Consider the following 23,245-nt stretch of genomic DNA (forward strand, 5'->3'; position numbering starts at 1 on the left):
TTCTTCCCTTTTTTATGTTTTTTCTTGAAATTATAAATGATGTTGTTGATTTATCAAATCTGACAAATTTATTAATTGAGTGTCTACCCTTTTTTGTATCAACTTGTTCAATTCAATTCGAAAACAATGACCAATCAATTTCCTATAATAAACTTTCCGATAATAAACAATCAAATTTGTAAAATTCAATAAATCGATTTCAACAAAATAAGTCCTGTATTGTCCACAGGTTTGAAAATCTTGTATCGCCTGCTTAATATTATACTTGTTTAACAATGATATCAAAGCCAGCTTGACTAAATTTATATATATATTTTTATTTATATAGTATACCTTTTGTGTATTACATGGCATTGATTTGTATCTTTTTAATAAATTCTAACTTTAAATCAGATAAGTAGACAATAATTAAACAACCTAGTATTAATTCAGTTCTGGTAAAATTGTATTCTTCTTTCTCAATTTTAAATATACTTTCTTTTTCAGATCATTTGTTATGAAACCATGCACCATCAGCAGTTTCGAAAAATCTTCAACGAGAGAAATTTTTAAGGATTTTATTGGTAACTTAACAGAGTAATAATTCATTGAAATTGAAATTGTTCAGAAGTTATTATATATATTCGAATCGTGAAGTTCATACATAGCAATCCTGCATCCTGGAATTTTCGAGATCAGTTATAAAAAAATCCAGTTAAAGTTTTAACTATTGTTTTAGAATATATACTATATATATGTAAAAAAAAAATTATTTTTTATTTATCAAGTTGTATTTTACGCAATAATAATTGAGAATTAGGATACTTATGATGTGTTTATATACCCCATTGTTCTCCGTTTTAAAGTCTACTTCAAATTTCAGAATCTTTTAGGCTAATGACGGAAATCTTCAAGTCGCAGGGCTTCTTATTTAAAAATTTTCCCCTGGGCAATAAGCTTATTCACAAGCCTCTATGCAATTCCGTACTGCATTTCTATCATATTCGTCATATTTGGCGGAAAATGTTTCAGCAGAATAGCTTTCAGACACAATTTGTTATTACAGCACAAGAATTTTTGGAGTTTGGATAAGTCATAAATGTATGCGTAAGTCTTTTGAACGAATTTTAACCAAAAATCAAAAGCAATGATTACGTGAAATTACACAACAAGAAGGCTAGAGGCGTTTAAAGTGTACATATATTTAATCAAGATCTAACTTTATAGATAGAGCCTTAGCCAAATGTGAAAATAACGAAAATAATAAGTTCTAACACTGCAGTTTTTATAGATTTCAAACGTCCACCATTTTCCATTTTAATTTTAAATCCCGTTCTAAATTTGAATGTTTGAAATCGTTATTAGTAATTCGGGGCGCATTAGTGGTAACTATGGCTAGTTTACAAATAGTAGTATGCTTCTTTGTAAAAGGTCATTTCAAAACTAAAATGGCTGACAAAATAAAAAAACGTTCGTTTGAAGAAGAAGAAAAGTTAGCATTCAGGGTGAAAGATTATCCCTGTCTTTTTGACAAAACGGATAGGGGGTACAAAGAAAAAGACTGTGTAAAAAATGCGTGGGAAGAAGTGGCTAATTCTCTCGAATTCCTTGAAAATGGTAAGTGCAAATTGGCAATGTGTATTATCTGTTTTTTCAAGTCAAACCAGCTTTAAAGTATTCTTGTTAAAAACGCATACTGGAAATTTACGAAAGATTATTGTTTTTACTTCTAGGGAATGCTGCCAAGACCTCCTTTGAGAAGCTTCAAAAAAGGTATAATAAAAAGAAGAATGATTTTAAGAAGTCAAAAAAATCTGGCACAACCACCAAAGAGAGTGAAAAAGCTGAAAAGGCTTTGGAGTTGTACAAATATCTTTCCTGGCTAGATAACTTCATATACGTCCGTGAGGGTAGAAGCAACATTCATACGGATTATAGTTCTGATGAAGAGGGAGATGAAGACACGGAGCTGCCCGTTGATCTCACCGAACATGAGGACGATAACGACGATGGGGCATCTGAAACCTTCAGTAGGACAAGTTCTTTAACCTCACCTGTGCCACAGCAACAACAGCGCACTCTAAAAAAAAGAGGTCGACCTGCAAACGGACAAGCGAAAGATGACAAGGACGCTGCAAAACGAAGAAGAACAAACAAAAACGAATACCTCGATGACATGGAACTCAATTTAGTTCGTGATTTGGGTAAATCAATTAAGGCTGATTCCACCGAAAAAGAGATGGATGCAATCGATTTGTATGTGAAGTCACTGGCGGCTGATTTGCGAAAGCTGTCAGAGCGGGAATATATTTTGGTGAAACACGAAATTCAAGGAGTTTTATTTAAATACCAAATGGCACATTTTAGTCCAGTTCACAATAGTATTGTTACACCGACTGCATCAAACCAAAATGATGCAATGAGTACACCGGGGAATGGATTTTACACGCGAATGGTGCATAATTAAGATATTTTTTCTTGTAAATATTACACTAGGCATCAAATGAAACAGTGTACATGTAATATATAACCGTTTTTCATAATATATAAAAACTAAAAACCGAAAGAGTGGTGACTTGTTCTCCTTATATAATCGTATTGCCACGAGACTGCAGCAACAGCACTATTAACATAATCTGTAATAGTATTCCTCATTTGAAGGGCATCTTTACTATATCTAGACCCGCGAATCGGATTTAGGTTTTGAAACATCGTTGTAAGATTTTTTCTCATCGAACTCCACTCTCCCTCCTTAATCTGTTCATCTTTGCTTTCAGAGTCAAGGAAACCCTGCGGAGTATACATAGCGTTGTCGGTTTGTCTCAAATAGTTATGAAGACTGAGGCAAGCGAGAGTGTAATCTTCCACATTTTTAACGGTAGCTTTGATGGGCTTGTGAAAGATTCTCCATCTGGTGCCAAGGATGCCAAATGCGTTCTCAATTACCCTTCTTGCTCTGGAAAGCCGATAATTAAAGATTCTCTTTTCTTCACTGGTAAGAACAGATCCAGGGTAGGGTCTCATTAACCAAGTTTTAAGAGGAAAAATTTCATCTCCAACAAGATAAAAAGGAACTGCTCCGGTGTTTTGATTAATAATCGTGCCCTTGGGAACATTCAATGCATCTTCTTCCAATGCCTTTCCCATTGCTGAATTGGCCAGTACAACACTGTCATTGTTGCTTCCAAATTGTCCCACATCATACATTGTGAAACAATAATTGGCATCACAAACTGCCATTAAAACTAAACTAAAAAAACCTTTATAGTTATAATATTGTGTGCCTGTGAATTTTGGACATTGGATCCTGATATGCTTCCCATCTATTGCTCCTATTACATGTGGCATGTTCCAATTCGCTTCAAAGGTATCTGCAATTCTTAGCCAATCTTCCTGCGCATTTGGAGCGTTCAAATACTTGATTTTGAGCTGCTCGTAGATTGCAATACACGTTTCCGAAATAATTGATGATATTGTTGATTTGCTAATACGGAAGGAATAGCATAAAGATTGCTGAGCATCACCACTTGATAGATACCTTATGGTAATGACCAGCCGCTGTTCCGCTGATATCGATTCTCTCATATGAGTGTCTTGTCTTTGAATTACTGGACCAACCAACGACAACAGATGTTCGAATCGGTCCGGTGACATGCGCAAGTACCTTAATAAAATTAACACCGACACCCTAATCGTGATATGCAAATACAACTGACTGTAGGATCAGCGAACATAATTTTACCTAAAGAAATACTCTCTGTCGGAAACTTTAAGTTCTTGAAATAAACGATGGTATTCTCCAAGCTCTTTTCTTCTAAGAAAGATTTCTCTGACCCAAAATATTTTCCTTCTTTGCAATTTTGTTAATGCTCTTCTTTCTAGGCTACGTCGTCTTCTTCGAAGTAACAATAACAACAAGACATTTTTTCGTTCTTTCTTTTTCATAGCTCCTTCTCGTTTTAGTTTCGGCTACAAAAGAGCTAACGATGCGCTGTTGTGTGAACGTGAAATGAACATATCAGGTACCTGTAGCTCAAAAATTGAAATCGGCTAACACAACATGCGCACTATGGTTAGCTCATCGTTAGCCCATAGTGAGAACCAAGCTATAGAAAGATAGATAGATAGAGACAGCCCAGAGCCTGGACGCCTAAAACTTATCCAGGCTAAAGCTTAAATCCTCGTTTTGACAGATTTTTTTCTGAGAACGAGGCTAAATTGAGTTTTAAGCCAATAAGAATAACAGTGCAACAAATTGTTTTATTATCCAATGAACATTACTTTATTTTAAAGTTTATAATCGAAAGTTAAAGCTCGTGCAGTGTAGCATAATGAAGATCGCCTTATGCGCCATCTTTGATGTTATTAACGTCATTTCCCTCTGTACAATTTTGCAAGCACGTAAAGCTAATTATTCATGAATTTTAATTTAGAGGAATTGTTGAGGCTGAATATTTTTGGTGAAAGATTTATAGCTACAAAATCGTGACAATATGTCATGAAAGAAAAAAATAAGAATATGTAGTCTGAAAATAAACTTTCCTAACTGATAATGTAAAAAAAAAAAAAAAAAATTGCTGCCACCTTTAAAGATATTTTCTAAGTTATTTTTCAGAGAAAAGGAGAAAATAGATAAATTTTTAACCTTGCCGTTGTTCTTATTTTGCTTTTATTATTCGTCAATTTTCAGGTTTATTATTTTTCTTTTAAAATTGTTCTTATATAGAGAAATAAAGTTTATGTAAGTTAAGTTAGCTATGATTTACAGTTACAATAATAATCAAAAATTGAATTTTAAAATTTTAGAATATACAATGATTTTGTTCCCCCAGTCCTCTTCAAAGTTCAGTACTTTTTCAGATTATTATTATGGCGGAAAATTTTAAGCCACAGGGCTTCTTGTTTAAATTTAATATCTTCTGAATTATTTGCTCTATGACTATGACTGGCATATTATATTCCAGGTTTTGTGACTCCACCTGTTATTAAAATGTCACGACTCAAAACCTCCATAGTAAACTATTTAAAATGGAAAATACTAAAAATTCTGGTCTGATATTCGTTCAGACATAAAATGTTATAAAGTGTTTATGTTCTCAATTCAAACACTTCAGAATCCGTTTTCCCCGATTTTTTACGATTTTAATCCGATATATAAAATCATTTTGATTTTTTTTTCAATTTCCATTATGTCAAAAAAATTGTGACAAATTTAAAATACTGAATGTAAATCAGTTATTTTAAATTATTTTAGAAAATCAGTTTTTCTAAGAATAAATACTGAAGATTGCGCTTTGATTTGTTAAAAGTTTCCAACGAAGGGACTGTTTCTACTATTTGAGGATGTGAGTTTTTCAAAGCAATATTTAAACATTCGATTCCATTTCGCTTTGTGAAAATCCCTGTTTCCAGTTCAATCAGAAAAAAAAATGTCTTTAGTTGCTTCGGCGCGACCCGGTAAATATCCTACACTTTGCGCGGAGTCAGCCGTCTGTGTTTTTTAGATACAGACTGTTTTTTGGAATCAACAACAAAAAGATGGCGATCGCCGCTGCAGCAGTTGACGCTTTGGTAAAAGAGTACCTAATTTTTCGTGGCTTTACCACGTCATTAAAGAGCTTTGAAAATGATATCAAGCTAGATAGAAACAAGAGTTTTAAGGTTGAACTATTTTTAAAAATTTTTACGATGTGTGAAAGAGAGTTGTGCTACATGTACCTTTATATTGAAAACGAATTTTATTTTGCGCCGTTCGTACTCCTCTGGGAGACAACAATCGCTTTAACTTAACAGGATATTGTGTATCTGATGTGGTAGTTAATAAGATCTCTTAAAATGGGAAATTCAAGTCAGAGAAAACATCATGGCTTAATAAATCCTAATCTAGGTACCTATATAACTGGCTACGTCTTATGTGATTGGTTAGCTAACTATAGCTAGCTAGCTTCTATATAAACCACTTTCCAAAGCGTGTCGTAGTTGTTTTGATTTCATTTTGAAAACAATGGGCATGTGCGCACTTTTTTGTAATTAAAAAAGCAGGACTCTCACAGGGTTATTAATGCAAATTAAAAATTTTTAGGGGTTGCAAAGTTCCAAGTTGAACTGGAATTAAATTTTAACTATAATAGCTATAGCTAGCTATTCTTCTAATTCTTCTTAAAAAAATTCACTAATTTTGAGTGAATATTTCTTTTTTCGATGGATTTCTATGATTATTGTGGTCTGTTGTTTAAATTTTTCTGCCTACAGAAATGCTTGGGCCTGGCTAAAACACCAAACTTTTTAACTTTTGTAAACATTGGCAAGTCATCTAGCTATAGTTAGAGATATAACGAGGGTGCCGATAAGCCGCATACGCTGTAAAAAGTGCGGGTGAGTTCAGCGTTTTTCAAAAAATTCAGGTATTTGCCTGAAAAACCCGTATAGTCCCATACAATGCCTGAAGAAAAAAAAGATTCACCACAAATGACTCTCGAAAAAATTATTTAATTATATAAAAATTAAAATAAACTAACTATATAATGTGGTAGCTGAGTTCTTAAAAGATTTTACTTGATAAATAACTTATATATAAATTTTATTAACTGCTTTTTCTTCAAGCGCATTCTGTCAACTGTCGTTCGCCATGTTTATGTTAGAAGGTGTTGCATTCCAGGAACGTTCCCAGCGAGTTCTGGCGTGTTCGGGAATGTTCGGGAGGTTTTGGCATGCAACCGTCAATTTAATTTAAAAAATCGCCCAAACTTGCCCTTTTATATGCTGCCATTTGCGGCTTATCGGCACCCTCTTGAGATATAGCTACAACACAAGGTTGCAGGGTGCACAAACATGTATTTCATTTATTTTCATTTATCTTTAAACCATGTAGACACACACATTTATGCTATGTGCACCTCCCTGTGTCACCCAAAATTTTTTTATAAGTTTTTAAATTGCAATAAAAGCAAAGAAAGGGCAACGGTGGCCAAAAATGTTGTCAGGTTTATATCCTGAATTTTTTGCTAAAATAAGTTGGTCAGTTGGCTGGATTTTTCCCTGGGCTTTTTTGATTGGCAAAAGCAAATTCGTTTTCAGTTCCATAAATCAACTTTGCAACAACACTTGCTGACCCAGGTTTTTAAAAGCTAAATAAATCAGGCTGCAGACGCAAACAATAACATATTTTCAAAAAAAGGCTTAATATGAATGTGTAAATTAAACAGCCAGGGATAACCACTAAAAGCAGCATTCTACAATCTACAGACCACAGCTGGAGCAGAATTCTACAATCTACAGACCACAGCTGGAGCAGAAGTCATCAGTTTAATTGGGATGAGAAGAAAATCATTGACAGAGAATCCAGAACAACGGCCAGGAAGATTAAAGAAACCATCAACAGTGTAGAACGTAACAAACACATAAACAGCATCTCGTATCAACTTCCTGAGATTTGGTTACCAGCCCTACAGAAGAAGTAGTTACCTACATCCAGGTCCGAAAATGTTAATTACCGTAATTAACTGTAATTATCAGCTCGTTTCTGATTGGTTAATTTTTATGAATTTCGATCCTCTGCAATTATATAAATACATGCGCAACATCATTTTACTTTGCCCGATGATGGGAGAAGGATCTCCCGAAACGTCGCCTACTAAACTATCATGTTCAAGAAATGATAAACTTTCCACAGTAATATGAATACTGAACAGACAAACCGAAATAATATCTTCAATAACATTCTACAATCTGTTCACAGTTAAACATGTAACGTTTAAAATTAAACCTTGTTGCCTTGGCTGGTACAAAAAAAGGCTAGCACCTGTCCCTTCTTGTTCATCAATTATATATGTGACGGGAAGAATAATGAATAAATGTTTGAATTCAGTTTAAGAAAACATTCTTTTTGGTAGAAGTAAAAAAATAATGTTGTTTCTCAAAACCAATCAGGAACTTTAGATGAAAAAACAGAATATATTTCATTATGTTACTTTGTCTATCAACAAGAAAAACATGCCTAGTGGCAGGAGTGTGTTAACGATGGGACAAGATCCTGCACATAACTTTCACATAATGATGGACAAACTGCAAATGATGCTGTGGACAAAGTTTGTTAAACGTTTGCTGGTGTGTGAAACCTAAAAGGCTTTATTTGGTATTCATACTAATTGCTTAATTAGTTAATGGTTAATAAAGTCACTCTTAAAATCAATGGAATTGAGAGAGAGTACTGTTTTTATGGGTCAGTTTTGGACTTTATATATATTAGGTATGACTATTTCTGGAGCATAATTCAGTTGCCTTTTGCTACAATGCCTAGGCCTGGTCGGAATGGTGTGCAATTGTGCGTATACACAATCAAATTTTACATTTTGGTAGTGAGTGACTGATTGTTATCGTTATCTTAAGCGATGGATACAGCTTAGGGAAATCAGTTATTATTGTACCATATTATACCATAGCCTAAATAATTGTTAACCCTGTCCATAGCTGCAGCTCACAGGTAAAATCAATTCACGAAGAGGGAAATTATTTTGTTATCAGGATATAAAGAAATTATTTACTGTTATAAAATCTATATAATTATAAAATCATTGAAACAGTTAGGGTAAGTTTGTCAAATAATTTGATTCTGATAAGTCATTGTCATTTAATCCTAATGCAAGAGTTTTGACAGTTTAGTTCTCAATCTGCATTGTAATGTCAGATGACTTATTTACATTTTATCTTGTTTCAGGTAGAGTGCATCGTAGACCAATTTTCATCTTTCATTCAAACATACGATATTATTGGTTTAAAGCATTATTGGAAATATTTTGATAAATCTTACTTTTGTCATCTTGGACATGATACGTACAAACTAATTAAACGACTGGAAACATGTGTTCTTCGTTTATATGTTGTGCATGCACTGCAAACAAATAAAATTGAGAAAGTTTCTGAATTCTTCGAGAAGTATATTGTCGAGTTACAGCATGAAGAATCGTGGAAAGATTGGTTTGGTATGTTGTTCAGTACAAATAAAATGTTATATACAGACTGCTCGAATGTAACTTTACATGTTTTACGACCTCATGAAACGACCTCATGTCTACATAAAGAATGTTCACATATATTTCTTTATACACGAGCTTAATTGTTTTTTATTGTTATCGTTGTGCGTGAACCAAAACAATAAGATCCTTTTATTGTAACATGTAACACACATGTTATTGTTTAAGAGTGTTAAAGATCACGAAGGCTATTGAAATATTATTTTAGAAAAATGAACAAACATAACATGTTAAAAGCATTTCTATTGCCACTTTTCGTTCTTACATTTTTAAAACATGATCTAACAAAGCATTTTTATCGCTATTTTTCGTTCTTAAACTTTTAAAACATAATCTAACGAAGCTTCTCTATTGCCGTTTTCGTTCTTTAAAACACAATCTAACAAAGCTTTTCTATCACTGTTTTATGTTCTGAAACTTTTAAAATGTGATCTAACAAAACTTCTCTAACACTATTTTTCGTTCTTAAATCTTTAAAACACGATCTAACAAAGCTTTTTCTATCGCCGCTTTTTTTTCTTAAACTTTTAAAATGCGATCTAACGAAACTTAAATCTTTGTTAAATTTTCTTTTCTTTTGTTGATCTATTGACAACTATAGCAAGTATAGCAATGGGACATACGCACTTCACAAGAGCTAATTAATTTTCGCAAACAAGACATGAATTCTATTGTTTTCAACATGCAAAAATAACTCATGTATTTAACAATAGGTTAACACTAACAACAAAAGTTCTGACACTACCGAAAGCTCGTGCGAAGGTGATACTGGTTCAACACAATTAAAACCCCACCACCAAGTGGTTCTTGTTACTAATAGAAGATCAACAGATAACTATTGTAAAGTTACATTCGTGCTGTACTGTATTGTTACGGTTCTTATTTCACTTCCAGTTGTTGGCTTGTGGAAAGGTCCAAAGGAACTTGCCTACTCAGGCCTCCCAGCCGTCATATATTTCATACATTTAGAAAATTCATTTAATTTATCATATATCTTCATAGATTTTTCATATGTCATCATATATTATGATTGTTTCTTCTTGATTTTTCTTATTGATCTTGTGTAAATTGTGCTCATCTCAATAAGTCAAAAGATTTTTAAGTTTTTAAGTTTGTATTTAAGCTAATAATTTACTATTTTACCAATCTTTGTTAGTGCTAACGTGCTTCTATAACAATATCTGAAATCCAATTTTTTAGCCTAATTTTGACAGGTATTTGGCTTAGTTTTTATTTTCAAGCCTACTTTTTATCATATATTTTGTCAATTTCTCATGTATTTACCTGAAAATATTCATATATTCTCCTGCCCTAATTTTGGTCATATATTCATATATTTTGTATGACAATTTCCCCTGGGAGGCCTGCCTACTGCTACTGGCAACTACATTTAAGTTGAGAGGCAGGCAGGTGGCCAGCATTAAAATATAGACTAGTGCCTAGCCCATGTGTGTGGAGCCATGGAAATTAGCCTGTTATATAGCGAAATCAATAAAAACATAATAAAAAAATAAAAAAGTTTAAATTGAAGTTTACCTGATTTAGCATGAACCATTTTTCACAGACAGACAGCTACAGTTATATAAACATTATTTGACAGTCTTTGAACCCTGCATAAACAAGACTACTTTATTTTGAAAAATGTTTCAAAAGAATTACTGACATTGTCATAAAATCAGCATTACTTAGAGAAAGAAGGCTGAGGTTTTCAAAATTAATTTACTTATCGTACAATAATCTTGTCATTTTTTATTTCTGCAGTACTACCTTACATGAGAAACCCAGAGCAAAACAAATCATTTACAATATATTTCACAAAAATATGGCAAGAATCTGTGATGTTATCTCTAGCGAATTGTTTGAACACAATATTTACTCATATGTGTATCTTTTCTGTAGAATCTTTTTTTGTAATTTAAGGCATACATGTGTGTTCCTTTATTATTATCTGTGATTCTCTTGTAATTTCACGTCTTCTCTTACAATTTAGAGACCCAAAAAGCATTTTTTTAGTTGTTGTTGTTGTTAAAAAATACATGGAACCTACTAAAAATGATATTAAAATTAGTTACAACAAATTGATAGTAAGAAAAAGTTTCAGCAAATTAGATTGTGCTCTTGCTAATTTCATTTGTTTACTTTTTTTGTCTTTTATTGCCACCAAATGTGGCTAAAAATTTCAGCAAGATCTTTAATGCATAGATTAATCAAATTTTCTGTTTCCAATTTTGAAAATTGTCACAAGCTTAGTTACTGAATTTATTGAATCTTTCACAATTGTTTAATAGGGTTTTAATAAGGAGAAACATGAATTATATTAATATAAATAATGGGATGTAACTTTTCAATGAAAGACATAGAGTTTCAAGATAGGGTTCCAACTATGTGAACATAATGAAAGTATCAACACATTAGAAATGCTAAAGAACATTCAAGTAAAGTTTACCAGGAGCTATCTATGTACATTATTATTATTAGGTATGCAAAATTCTGCTTTGAACATTTAATTTATTTGATGAAAGAGTTATTAATGTTGAGACAAATTGATCGATTGATCGTAAGAAAATGAGGTTTAAAAACTCCTGTTTTCTGTAACCAGAACCTACTATGATAATAAAAAAAGGAGGTAATAATTGGTTGTAATGTATGTTACTCATTTCATGGAAAGGGCTATAAAAAACAATGACTTTATTTTGACCTGGTCAGTATAAAAGCACTTATTAAGGCATTACTGAATTCTACCGTTAATTCCCATGGATGTAGTTATCTTTCATGGTATATTTCGTCTGTGTTTAATTTCACTTGTTTGGCCAAAATCGATAAAAGGGGTAAATGTAAATTTTATAGCAAGTATTGCCTTCTTGTGATATAACAAAAGATAAACTTGAAAGATCCGTAATTCGCTTGAAAGAAAGTTAAAGCTTTGTTAGAATCCTTAATTTTAACATATAGCCTTGCCCGCATTATTAAATTTTGAGAAAGAAAGAGCAAACCTAACTTACCTAAATGAAGAAAGGATAAAATTAAAAGAGCAAATAGATGTTCTGCAGGAAGAAATTGCATATTTTCGAAAGGAGAGTCAACTTGGAAAAGTGAGTTGTGCTTCACAGACAAATGATAATAACATGGATGTTCAAGATAACTCCAAGTATGCAAATTTTATTATTCCTTGTTTTTTTACTAAACATTAGTCAGAGTTGTATTTTGCATTTCCTTCATAATAGCTATATTCTTTGATATGTTTTGGATGCACTCTAAATCTTTAGGGGTAGACGAAAGTCTCCGCTAGCCAGGCCAAGATTTGGCTGGAAGCTTTTGGGCTCAAAAGATAAAGATAACAAAACTTCACAGAAAGACAATGATCTCTGTGACAAAGCAGTGGAAACAAACCTTCACAAGTCGTTAGATGAGACGGCGCTACGCAAGCAAAAAGGTTTACTGACTGGCAGTGCTATGACTACTACAGATAATTCATTGTCATCATCTGACAAAGAAAAGGATACATCATCAAACAGTTCCACTTGTTCTGCTCAAGATGAGGAAGTAAATTTGGGGTCCACTTTCTATGCAGCACTGGAAGATAAAGCTATACAAAAACCAGGAGAGCCATTACAAAAATCAATTAGTTATTCAGAAGGGAACAGTAAGAAGCCTTTTTCTTCCAGTACATCGTCATACTACGCAGAGAATATTACAGAAACTCCATTCATTATCCTTAGTCAGGTCTGTTCAGTTCAATCTTTTCTGTCATTGTTTTTTTTTAACATTTGCTAATATTAGAAATGTTTGCATACTTCGTATTATAATTTAAGTGATCTAAACAGCATTTGTAAGTTAATTTGTTTGGCATCTGTAAAAAATTTTCAACATGAAATGCCATTTGCCTGTTTCACGTCAGCACATGTATTTCAGATCAGCAAACTTGGGTTTCAAGTTAGCAATTTTTTGCTCCTAACCACAAACAACTGTTCAATTACAAAAGAAAATAAGAAAAAAACTTCTGTAGGTTTAAGCTATAAATACACTTTAAAGAAAAATTGCACCATTAAAAATTTGCCATTGTGAGTCAGGTAATTTTGTAAACATGTCTGTTTTTGTTTTGGTATAGCTTGAAAGATTTAGGGAAAGGTTGGTGGGAAACGATTCAAAAAAAATAAACTTCATGATTGTTGTTAATGTTACTTGTGACTTTATTCAGGTAGACTCATGCAATTTTACGAAAGTTTTATTACTTTACTTACAAAATAAAAATATTTGGCTAAATTTTTTTTATGCTAACCATTGTTAACTACCAGTAGCACTCACTAAGTTTTACACACAAGATTTTCACAACTGCAGTGAAATTACGCTCTTGTCAAAAATACACTTTTGTCAAAAATTTGACCGAAGTAACCTTTCTTTTATCAGTAAAGAATGAGTCTTTTAAAAGGGTCTGAAGAGAATTTTACTAACTAAAACGTTCAAGTAAACTCTCCCCTAAAGACTTAACCACTTTCCAATTTTTGCAGGACGAGTTCAAGGAACACACATCAGCTATTGTCTCTTGCAAATTCTCTGAAAATAATAATTTGGTCAGCAGCTTAGATTTGGATGGAATCCTAAAGTAAGATAATTAATTTTATTCAATAACATTAAAAGTATGATTGTACCCAAGCAACGCGCAAAGGGCTAGGAAATGTTGATTTTTTGTTTTGTCGCGAGTAAGGATTTTCCAATCCTTTTAGAATCTGGCAATGCTATCCAACGGTTGCACACTCTTCGTCAATTAGTTTAAAAGCAGATATACTCTCGTTTGATTGGCTTCCTAAAGCGGAAAGCAGGGTAGGTTATCAAGTGGTCATCATTTACTGTCAGGGATTAAGGTTTACTAAAAATGTTTTTTAATTTCTTGATTTAGTCGTGTCATTTTTCTTTAATAACACATAATAAAATTTTTGACAACGAAAAATAAGTACCTTTCTAACTAAAATTTTGCACCTGGATGATTTCTGTATTTATACTAAAGAACCACAGAGAACACTGCAGGCTTTTTGTTTGACAGCAACATTGAAAATTAGTTACTTCAGTTAGCTTCTTGGTAACTGACTTCCTCAAACTGAAGTAAAATTTATACTAAAGTCACAGCGTGGTTCAAACAAACTGGAAATATGGTACAATACAGAATAAAAGATTACAAATGACCACGCCCATGCGAAAATTATTTTTTTCATTTTTATTCTTTCACGATGCTTTCTTCCATTCATTATTTCATTAAGAATTCTATCTCACAGAAGTCAGTCAGGACAAATGTGTACAACAGGTTACTTCTTGTTGTCTTCATAAAATTTTCTGTTTAGTTCTTGTTTTTCTTTGTAGCTAATGTTAGGAAAAGCTAGTGGTCAGTTGTCCATCTATGATATAAACCTGCGAAAAACTATGTGGGAATCATCTGTCAATCAACGCTATAAAAGGCAAGTTGTTTTTAATACAAAGATGTGTTGTATGCTAAATCAGAAAATCAATGTTTCTAACATGAATACTCGGTGACCACTCAATTGTTGAACCTATCACAGTAGGTTAAATCTTTAAAGTTATCGTCCTCTAGAAAAAAAATTTAAAACCTTGATATTTAACATTTCCAAAACTATTCTATCTAATTTTTCCCTTAGTAACTTATTGTTACTGCACCGTAATTTTAATTCTACTTTTCCTGTTAGTTTTAATGTTTGTTAATGTCCTTTGTTTTTCTCTTTCTTACTTTTTACATTTGTTACGTTTTTCTTATATTTTTCTTGATTGTCCCTAGCGATTTTCCTTGTTTCTGTGTGCTTGTAGATGTAGCATATAACTATAACTAAAAGTACAAGCAAAAACAACAAACCAACCAAAATGACATTAGAACCTTAAAAGTGTTTAAATAATTAAAATACACCATGATAGTAGTTGATTGACAGCTCTTCGAAAAAAGCTATCATTCTTCTCCAATGTGTTGTTTTTGTATGTGCCACCTCCATTGGAGTATAAAAACGTATACAAATTTCTATTATCTATATTATAGAATTGTCTCAGTTGCATGTAATCCTGTGGCTGCAAGTGGCGTTTGCAGTGCAGCTTCACCTGTGGTTGAAAACAAACGCAACTCATCGCATGGAAGTAAAAATTCTTCGCAAAAAATGATCAGGATGAGGGAGTACACATCGTTCAATAGTTCAAATGCTTCACGACCTGGCTACCTTTCTGTTTGGGACCTTCAAACGGGACAGCATAAGGTAATTTACTGTTGCGTTCCTTATGACATAAATTTTACGGATAACAGATTCAGTGTACGGAAATTTTCACCCTTTTTTATCTTCCAATTCAAAATGTATCTACATAGCCTTGTTTTGAGTAAAGCCAGTGTCTTAGAGATCGTTAAAAACAGAAAAAAGATTACATATAAAAAAGTTTACCAATAATAAATAAAGTTATATCACAAATAATCTTATGCATTAATGTGATTCCGAATTCTTTCAGTCAAAATAAGTGATTGTATTTTTGGTTGTAAAGACAATAAATTTTACTCACGGAGTCTTCAGTTCCTTCTGTCTAAATTATTTCTCAGCGGAAGCAAAAAGAAAAAAAATTCTATTTTAAAAACTTCCATCCTTCCATTCGACTCAAAAATACTTAAATTATCATTCAGAGAACAGTTTTATAAACTAAGGCATTCATCACAAAAAGTGCTAATACCACGTGATCAGACTAAGTTTTTAATCATTCTTTATTAACTATCTATATTATTATCTTCTTAGAATGAGCTTTGCTTAGACCCATTTCCTGTATGTATCCACTCCCTATCTTACAATCATAATGGAACGTTGTTAGTCACCGGAGGAGCAGACGGAATGGTTCGACTATATGGTATTTATATTTGTTTTTATTTTAATATTTTATAGTCTTTGTATACCTGAAAAAGAATATATAAAAGTTACAAAATGGCGCCTTGTAAGCTTACATGGTTTACAAATCTGGAGCTGTGGATGATCAAATCAATAAATTAAACTATTAGCTAACGGAGACTTTTAAATCTTTGTGATTGGTTTAAAGGTGGAAAAATAGTTCATCTATACATTTTCATCACGTCGATTCTTGCTGTGTAGTTCTCATTTGATTTATAAAATTAGTTTTTGACATTGTAATGATTAATATTCTAATAAATTTCATGGACACCCTTACTTAGTATAATTCATGGTAATGGCACATGTTAGCTTACATGGTATGTATAACCTGAAGGTAGCAATCGTATCATTTAGACGTCCGCAATTGTGATTGTTTAATCGGTTGGCACGCACACTCCACAAATGTACTCGACGTTATGTTTGACCCAGATGAAACTTCTATATACAGTATCGGAGCAGATGGAAAAGTAAGTCTGTCATTTGTTTAAATTTTAAAAGAATAATTATATTTCATCTTAGTTGTCTACCCCAGGAATACTTTCGGACTCATTTATTTTGTAGTTTTCCCCTTCAACTCTTTTCATTATGTTCTTATGTTCTTATTACAGTTCAAATCTTTCTCGCTAAAAAACAATTTTTAAAAGGAATATATTTTCGTGAGAATTAATTTACGCGAGAAATTAATTTCGCGATTAAAAATTTTGCGAGAATTTATTTTCGCGAATGGCCAATTTCTTCCTTTTATTTAATTTCTGTTGAAATGGACGTATTGTTATAATCTGAAATTGCAGCCTGATATTCATATAAAGCAGATTTTTATAAAAGAAAAAGCGTGTGGTAATAGTTAGGTTTGTTTATCAAATGTTGAAGGTTGATTTTTGGTTCGTCGTTTCATCGACGCCAACACAAGAGAAACAATTCAAAAACAAAACAATATTTTAGGAAATATTATTTTTATTTCCTAAGTGTTTTACTAAAAAAGCTTTGTTTACATGTTGAATAGTGAAAACAGAGAAGAAAAATACTTTTTAAATTAGATGATGTATCGTTCATAATGTTTCTGATAAGAAAAAATTGTCTCGAATAAGTTTGAAAAATGCTTCAAATAAACGCTAAATTCTGTTTGAGGTGCGAGAGTTGCGCTTGTCGACTTATAAAGTGTAGCATTTAACCGAGAGATGCACCTAGTCATGGGAGTGCACAATCCAGAACGATAATACTTAAATTTTGACACAATATAATAAAATTTTATCTCCTTTTTCAAAATACTTAAAATAATTCCACAGTTCCATTAAAGATGAAAAGTGGTGTGGGGGAGGGGAATGAAATTAAATGATTAATCATTAAAATCTCTCTATAACGTTTTTTCTCATACATGAAACTTAAAATGGTAACTAAGCTAGTGCCATGATAATATTTGAATTAAGAATGCCTGTATATTTTGGTTTGCAAGCAAGATCCAGTTACAAATTTATAATCTGCCACAGTCATACTACAAAGAATTGTTTATAAATAAACGCCCTACCCAATTAAACGCCTTTCAAATAAACGCCCGTTTGATATTTTTTTTCATTGTTTTTATTAGGTTTGCGTATGGGATATAAATAAAGTGAGCTCGAAGATAGCAGAGTTTCCGTTGCACTTGGGAAGTACTGGTATCAAGCATTACTGTAAATCAGGTGAATTACATGTACACAACATGGAGGATGTACCGTGCGGCAAACTGTTGGATTGTGATTCGGAAGGTCAACATATGATGGCGTGTGGTCCCAGTGGATTGATGATTTACAAGGTTTGTGATGCTTGGTTGTGTTCCAAATGCACGCATATACGCCCCGGGGTGTCGTTCAGACACTCAATATATATGTAACAAAGCAATGACTGCTTATTAAAAGTAATTCGTTATACCGCGAATTTTTTAAACTGATAAGTTTTTTAAGTAGTTTTGTGTAGATTAAGGTGATTGGATTTATACGAAATTATCTTTTTTTTTTGGTGTTTTGTTTTTCTTCAAAGTCCGAAACTTTAAATTGCAGACGCATTTAGTAATTTTGTAGTAGCTGTTGAAAATAACAATGCAGCAAATAACTTACTTTATTTTTAGGTTAAACCTAAAACGGAAATGGAAGAAGTCATGCATATATTATCACCTAGCTCAGAAGCGGTGACACTAGACTGGACGTCGTCGCCAAATTGCTCCACTGCGATGTGTGGCACAATAAAGGGAAATATACACGTTTCTACCCTGCTGAGAAAATAGCTGTTCGTATTTCAAAATTCTGGCCTCAATAATGATAACATTATGAAAGCAGCAATTATTTAAACTTGTAGTTTTACAAATAGAAATTTTTAACTAAACATTATCGTTGTGCGATTTTATTTTCATGCCTAGTGATTTGAACAAATTTGTATGTACAGTTTTTTGTTACCGGACCAATGTTGGTCAGTTACTATTTTCAGCTGAACAAACAATGGTACACTTCATGGCTAGAAATAATGTTTTTCTAGAAATAGGCCATGTGTATGGAACGAAGTGTGAAGATATTGAACGAGCTTTTATTTTTTATTTTGTTACTTCAGACCGATTTTTGTAAACGTGTTCTTGGACACACCACTCAACGCTTGAACATTGACGCTCAACATGTTCAATTTGCATGACCGAAAAGGGGGCGACGTTTGATAGTTCTTCGCTGAACGGATCGCCGTTTAAAGGGTTAAAAAGTTTCTTGCTGAGCATCTCGACGTTTGATTGGTTAAAATGGTTCCTCGCTGAACAGTTCGGGGGTTGGCTATTGTCAACTTTAAAACTGCTAAAGGTAAAACTGCATGACCAGTAAAATTGTTAAGAAACATGTGTGGATAAAACTTTTGGACCTATGGTCAAGAACACCTAAATGAAAACTGGCCTTTAATTCTCAAATTATTTTGTGTTGTAAATTGGATTCTTATTTTAAAATTTTCTACCATTTTAGTTGTTTAATTATTTTTTTTTTTGCATTTAAATAACATTTGTAATTTTGATTAATATAAAAATCTGTATAGATTATATAAATGATATATAAAAAAATGTTTCAAAAAACTGATTTGGAGTAGAATGATTTATGCTCTTGCAGTCACGATAAGATCTTTTTATGCCTCATTCACCAATATGCCTTGTTTGTACGTACGGAGCTCCGTTTTTTCCTATCTACCCTGGTTGGTTCCCCGATCTAATTTACTGACCGATGCTTATCAAAAATTGGCATAGTAAACAAAAAAAAAGCATGCTGAAAGTGACAGTGACATCAAGATCTTTATTCTTGTCATCATAATACTGGTTTATGGCAAAATTAGTGAAGAAAAAGCTTCCCTATTATTGCATCCTTGGTACTTACTCAGTGTCTTCTACCAGGATGCTGTAGTGTCGCGAATATTAGCGACGATGGATAGTGTATATGGAAAGTGATGTTGTTATATTGAAAGAGAAATACAAATTTATTCCGCTGCTTCAAATATGTGTATATTCCACTGAGTCAACCTCTCTGTGTTCTCTGTTATGGAAACACAATCAACACCTTCAACGTTCCTGTTGTCATCCAGTATTTTGAAATTGTTTTCCAAATATTTTAGCAAAAAGGAAGGTTGATTAAACCTTCCGGGTGTTAAGATACTATCACGGTGAACACTATTTCTGGAAAGTAATGACATGTACTGTATGAAAAGAGTCTTGGGGAGTTTAATAATTAGGTTGATTATCACGGTCGATTGACTGATTGATTTAATTTATTTACCGTCGGTTATTATATACAATAGTTCTTTAAAAAGTAAAATTTTGCAAAAAACTAATCAAAACCGACCAAATATTTTTATATATTTACAATTTAGATAAAAACTATAATAAATAAATAATGAATAAATAATAAATAAAAGATAAACATTCCCCCTCTCCCATTTTCGTATTGATTACGCAAGTTATGGAATCAATTGCCGACACTCTGTGCATGAACAGTGAGAGCCATTCCATTTTTTAATCATTTGCTTAAATTTAACTAGATCTTTACAACTTTTCGTGTAAAAAGGAAGTTTATTCCAAACTTTGGGGCTAAACATCGCAAACGGTTTAGACCAAAGGTGCTTGTTTTTAGACTGATGGTTTTTAGGTTGTTCATGTTTTGACTTCTTACTGGCCTATCAGTTTCCTCAAAAAAGAAAATATCTTTCATGAAAGAAGGACTGATGTTTCTCAGAATTTTAAATATTTGTATACATAAATGTCTGTGCCTTAGTAATTCCATATAATGTTTATTTGGGAGGCAATCAACTGGTCTTGGGTTATCATAAATAAAACTTAAAGCCCTGATGTGGAGTTTTTCAATTTTCAAAAGAGATTTCGAAGAAGAGAAATGCCAAACTAAGGGGCAATAATTAAAATTTGCATACACGAAGCTTTGTGCTAAAATAGATCTTTTTTGGAAAGACAGTACGTTTTTAAATCTAAAAAATGCATTCAGCTGGGGGCTGAAGCTTTTCGACAAAGATTACTAATGTGCAAGTTGAAATTTAATTTATCATCAATTGTTACTCCTAAAAGTTTTACGGACCTTTCTGATTATCGCCAATGTTTATTTCAAGCTTCGAGTTATAAATTTTGGCTCTTGATAAAAGGATCGAATGAAATTTGTTTGGATTTGCTATCATTTTGTTATTATTTAACCAAGAAAGGGCTATTTTGGATTCCCTTTCTAAAGTCTTAATGAGATTTTTAATAGCGTTTGAATAAGCTGATATTGTATTGTTGTCTGCGTAATTATTTAGGTCACCATTTAGAATGAAATAAAATAAGTCATTCATAAATATATTAAAATAATTGGGCCCAACACAGAACCCTGAGGCACAACCGACAAAATTAATTCAAATATACTATACTCCGCATTTACTCGTGTGGATTTATATCAAAACCGTAAGCATGAAGTTTGGCTATAAGTAGATCGTGGGGGACACAGTCAAATGCCTTTGAAACGACCATAAATTGCTCATGTTATATTTCTTTGAATCGCGGCATCATTTGGTCTAGGAGAGCATAACATTTTCGAAACTTTCGTGACGTATATGGCGCAAGGTTAATGCTTTGATAAAAGTTTGTCATCTAAATATGTCATCAATAGAAAGTGATTCATTTTTGTTTCAATTAACTGGGAACATGACCCCGACAAACTTTTTTGCATATCAATCCAAATAAGCAAGAAGCCAACAAACGATAAAAAACAAACAAAACAAAACAAAAAATTAATATACAAAAAAATTGTGTGCATGCGTAAAGTTACTCCCATTCTATGTCTTAAGTAGTATTCATGTGGTATTGTGCGCGTATCAGGTGCTTGGTAAAAGGAGCTTATGTGTGTCTTACCGGTTTTGATGTGGCAGTCAGACATATGGGCATTAAAAAACTAAAAGAAAAATGGGGATTTTTGGCGTAGGATCAAAATAAACATAGGATATCACTTTTATTATATATCGAATCAATTTTGTTTGTTGCATTTTGAATTAAATGCGTTTTGAGAAATAAATAGAGGGTTTGTCTATTTTCGCAATTTTCCACCTCAATCATTTTAAATACTTCAAACGAATTAGGTAGAGCGGGTAATAATTAATTGATCACAAATTTCAAAGAAAAACAAAAGTTAAATTAGATTTTTGAATAAAATAACTCTAACAGTATATCCAATTCATTCAACCATTCCACGATTTTACATACATAGTTCCTGATGCTTATTACCGAGGGTGGATACTCCTAATAGGTTATCTGTAAAAAATTCATCGGTAAAAATATTCGCCACCTGCTAAATTTGCCAATTCGTCAGTTTTTACTGACGATCTTTTTACCATAATTTATTTTTTTTAGTTAGATTTATTATTTATTGGGGAGAGTTGAAAACCTTTTTCCTCAGAAACGACAAATGTAATAACATCATATTCTTATTAATTTTTATTTGTTGAAAAAAACATTCTATTTTTTTTTACACAATCTATTTCTCCTTATGTCTTTAATTTAATCAAATCTGTGATCAAATAAATAATTTAAGTTTTAAGATACGGAATAAAAAATACTGCTCTATAAAAAATCTCAATTCGTTGATAAAAATTAATTGCCGACAAAAATTAATCGACGGTAAAAAATTTCGTCGGCAAAAAATATACATGCGTGTAATATCCCTTTTATGAATTTATATCTGTTTGTTGCCTTCAGTGTTTTCAAGTGCAAAATGCGTTTTTAAGTGTTCACAAACTCAATTTATTTTTAGAATATTTTCAACCAATCAGGTATAAGTAAAAGAAAATAAATTAATGCTTGAACAATTTGAATGATTGAAATTAACATGAAATTAATCGTAATTAAAAGTAAGAAGTAACGGGAAGTTTTAATGTCCTTGCGGATTCGACTGTAACTATGTTACATTACTGCCAGAAATACGTGTATCATTGCTCTAACTTGCTTGTCTGCCACACAAACCGGTTAGCGGTCAGCAGCTGGCACCAAATGGGCTGACAACATTACATTTAAAATGCACCAGAGTGGGGACTCGAACTTGAAACCATATGATTACACGCTGGATGCGCTACAACTACACGTCTCCGCTAAAAGGAAACGAAAGTAAATTAGCGAAAGTTTTTGTTCATGAAATTTCGATACATGGTTTTGGATATAGGTTTAATACTCACTTTATTTTTTCCTTACTTTTCTATCAAGGTTAGAAACGGTGCTTTTGATGAGAGGTGAGTCACAGGTCAAAAAGTACACTCTCTTTAACCAAAAGATTTAACCCTCTCTTTAACATCAATACGACGTAAAGAGAGGGTTACATCTTTTGAAGTTTTAAATATATTGATTTTTCCGAGAATTTAAAGAATTTTCAAGTGATTTGTTTAACTCCGCATAAGTGTATATCCGAGTGTTGTGATTTAAAAAATATTTTAGGGAAAAAGTAGCGCGGGAATTAAAAGCATAACCTGTTTGGAAGTGCATTAAAAATTATGTTGAAAACTACAAATGTATATTTCTTTCGTTCGTTCTGCAAGCATTTGTAAAAAACCTTTTTTCGTTACGTATAAAATCAAATGTACTAACTATGAAGGATCTCAGCCTGCCAGCATGTCCCATCTATAGGCTTCTGTGAGTGTGGATTTGTATTTTTTTGCAATGCTGGCGTGTTAGATTATCAGGTTTATATCACGAACGTTTTCTGCTTACTTCGCATAAGTATAAATCTAGCATACTGGGCCAGAGTATTAACTTTGTTAATTTCATGACCAAATTTATAGATTGCCAAGAAAACCTCT

At 32.4% G+C, this 23,245-nt stretch overlaps 2 protein-coding genes across 2 annotated transcripts; one reads left to right on the forward strand and one right to left on the reverse strand.

The window, feature by feature from the left end:
- Window positions 1–2,415: 2,415 nt before the first annotated feature.
- Window positions 2,416–4,115, reverse strand: LOC130645634 (uncharacterized). Its single transcript, XM_057451684.1, has 2 exons — window positions 3,722–4,115; window positions 2,416–3,643 (listed from the first exon to the last, which is right to left on the reverse strand). Exons 1-2 carry the CDS (start codon window positions 3,922–3,924, stop codon window positions 2,533–2,535), a joined length of 1,314 nt encoding a protein of 437 aa, XP_057307667.1. The 5' UTR covers window positions 3,925–4,115; the 3' UTR covers window positions 2,416–2,532.
- A 1,339-nt stretch (window positions 4,116–5,454) lies between these two features.
- Window positions 5,455–19,011, forward strand: LOC130645636 (WD repeat-containing protein 91-like). Its single transcript, XM_057451685.1, has 13 exons — window positions 5,455–5,640; window positions 8,696–8,960; window positions 10,773–10,895; window positions 11,964–12,159; window positions 12,278–12,734; window positions 13,520–13,614; window positions 13,736–13,832; window positions 14,367–14,461; window positions 15,049–15,259; window positions 15,782–15,890; window positions 16,283–16,395; window positions 17,514–17,720; window positions 18,033–19,011. Exons 1-13 carry the CDS (start codon window positions 5,518–5,520, stop codon window positions 18,186–18,188), a joined length of 2,247 nt encoding a protein of 748 aa, XP_057307668.1. The 5' UTR covers window positions 5,455–5,517; the 3' UTR covers window positions 18,189–19,011.
- Window positions 19,012–23,245: the final 4,234 nt, after the last annotated feature.

This window comes from Hydractinia symbiolongicarpus, chromosome 5, assembly GCF_029227915.1.
Source record: "Hydractinia symbiolongicarpus strain clone_291-10 chromosome 5, HSymV2.1, whole genome shotgun sequence".
Taxonomy (NCBI): domain Eukaryota; kingdom Metazoa; phylum Cnidaria; class Hydrozoa; order Anthoathecata; family Hydractiniidae; genus Hydractinia; species Hydractinia symbiolongicarpus.

What these genes read in the sequence shown, in the direction of transcription:
- LOC130645634 (XM_057451684.1), bottom strand. Translation starts at nt 3,924, where the DNA reads ATGAAAAAGAAAGAACGAAAAAATGTCTTGTTGTTATTGTTACTTCGA. An exon ending in GACAGAGAGTATTTCTTTAG is followed by an intron (nt 3,644 to 3,721) that starts GTAAAATTATGT and finishes AATTTTATTAAG; the next exon opens with GTACTTGCGCATGTCACCGG.
- LOC130645636 (XM_057451685.1), top strand. Translation starts at nt 5,518, where the DNA reads ATGGCGATCGCCGCTGCAGCAGTTGACGCTTTGGTAAAAGAGTACCTA. An exon ending in CGGAATGGTTCGACTATATG is followed by an intron (nt 15,891 to 16,282) that starts GTATTTATATTT and finishes CGTATCATTTAG; the next exon opens with ACGTCCGCAATTGTGATTGT. An exon ending in GTATCGGAGCAGATGGAAAA is followed by an intron (nt 16,396 to 17,513) that starts GTAAGTCTGTCA and finishes TGTTTTTATTAG; the next exon opens with GTTTGCGTATGGGATATAAA.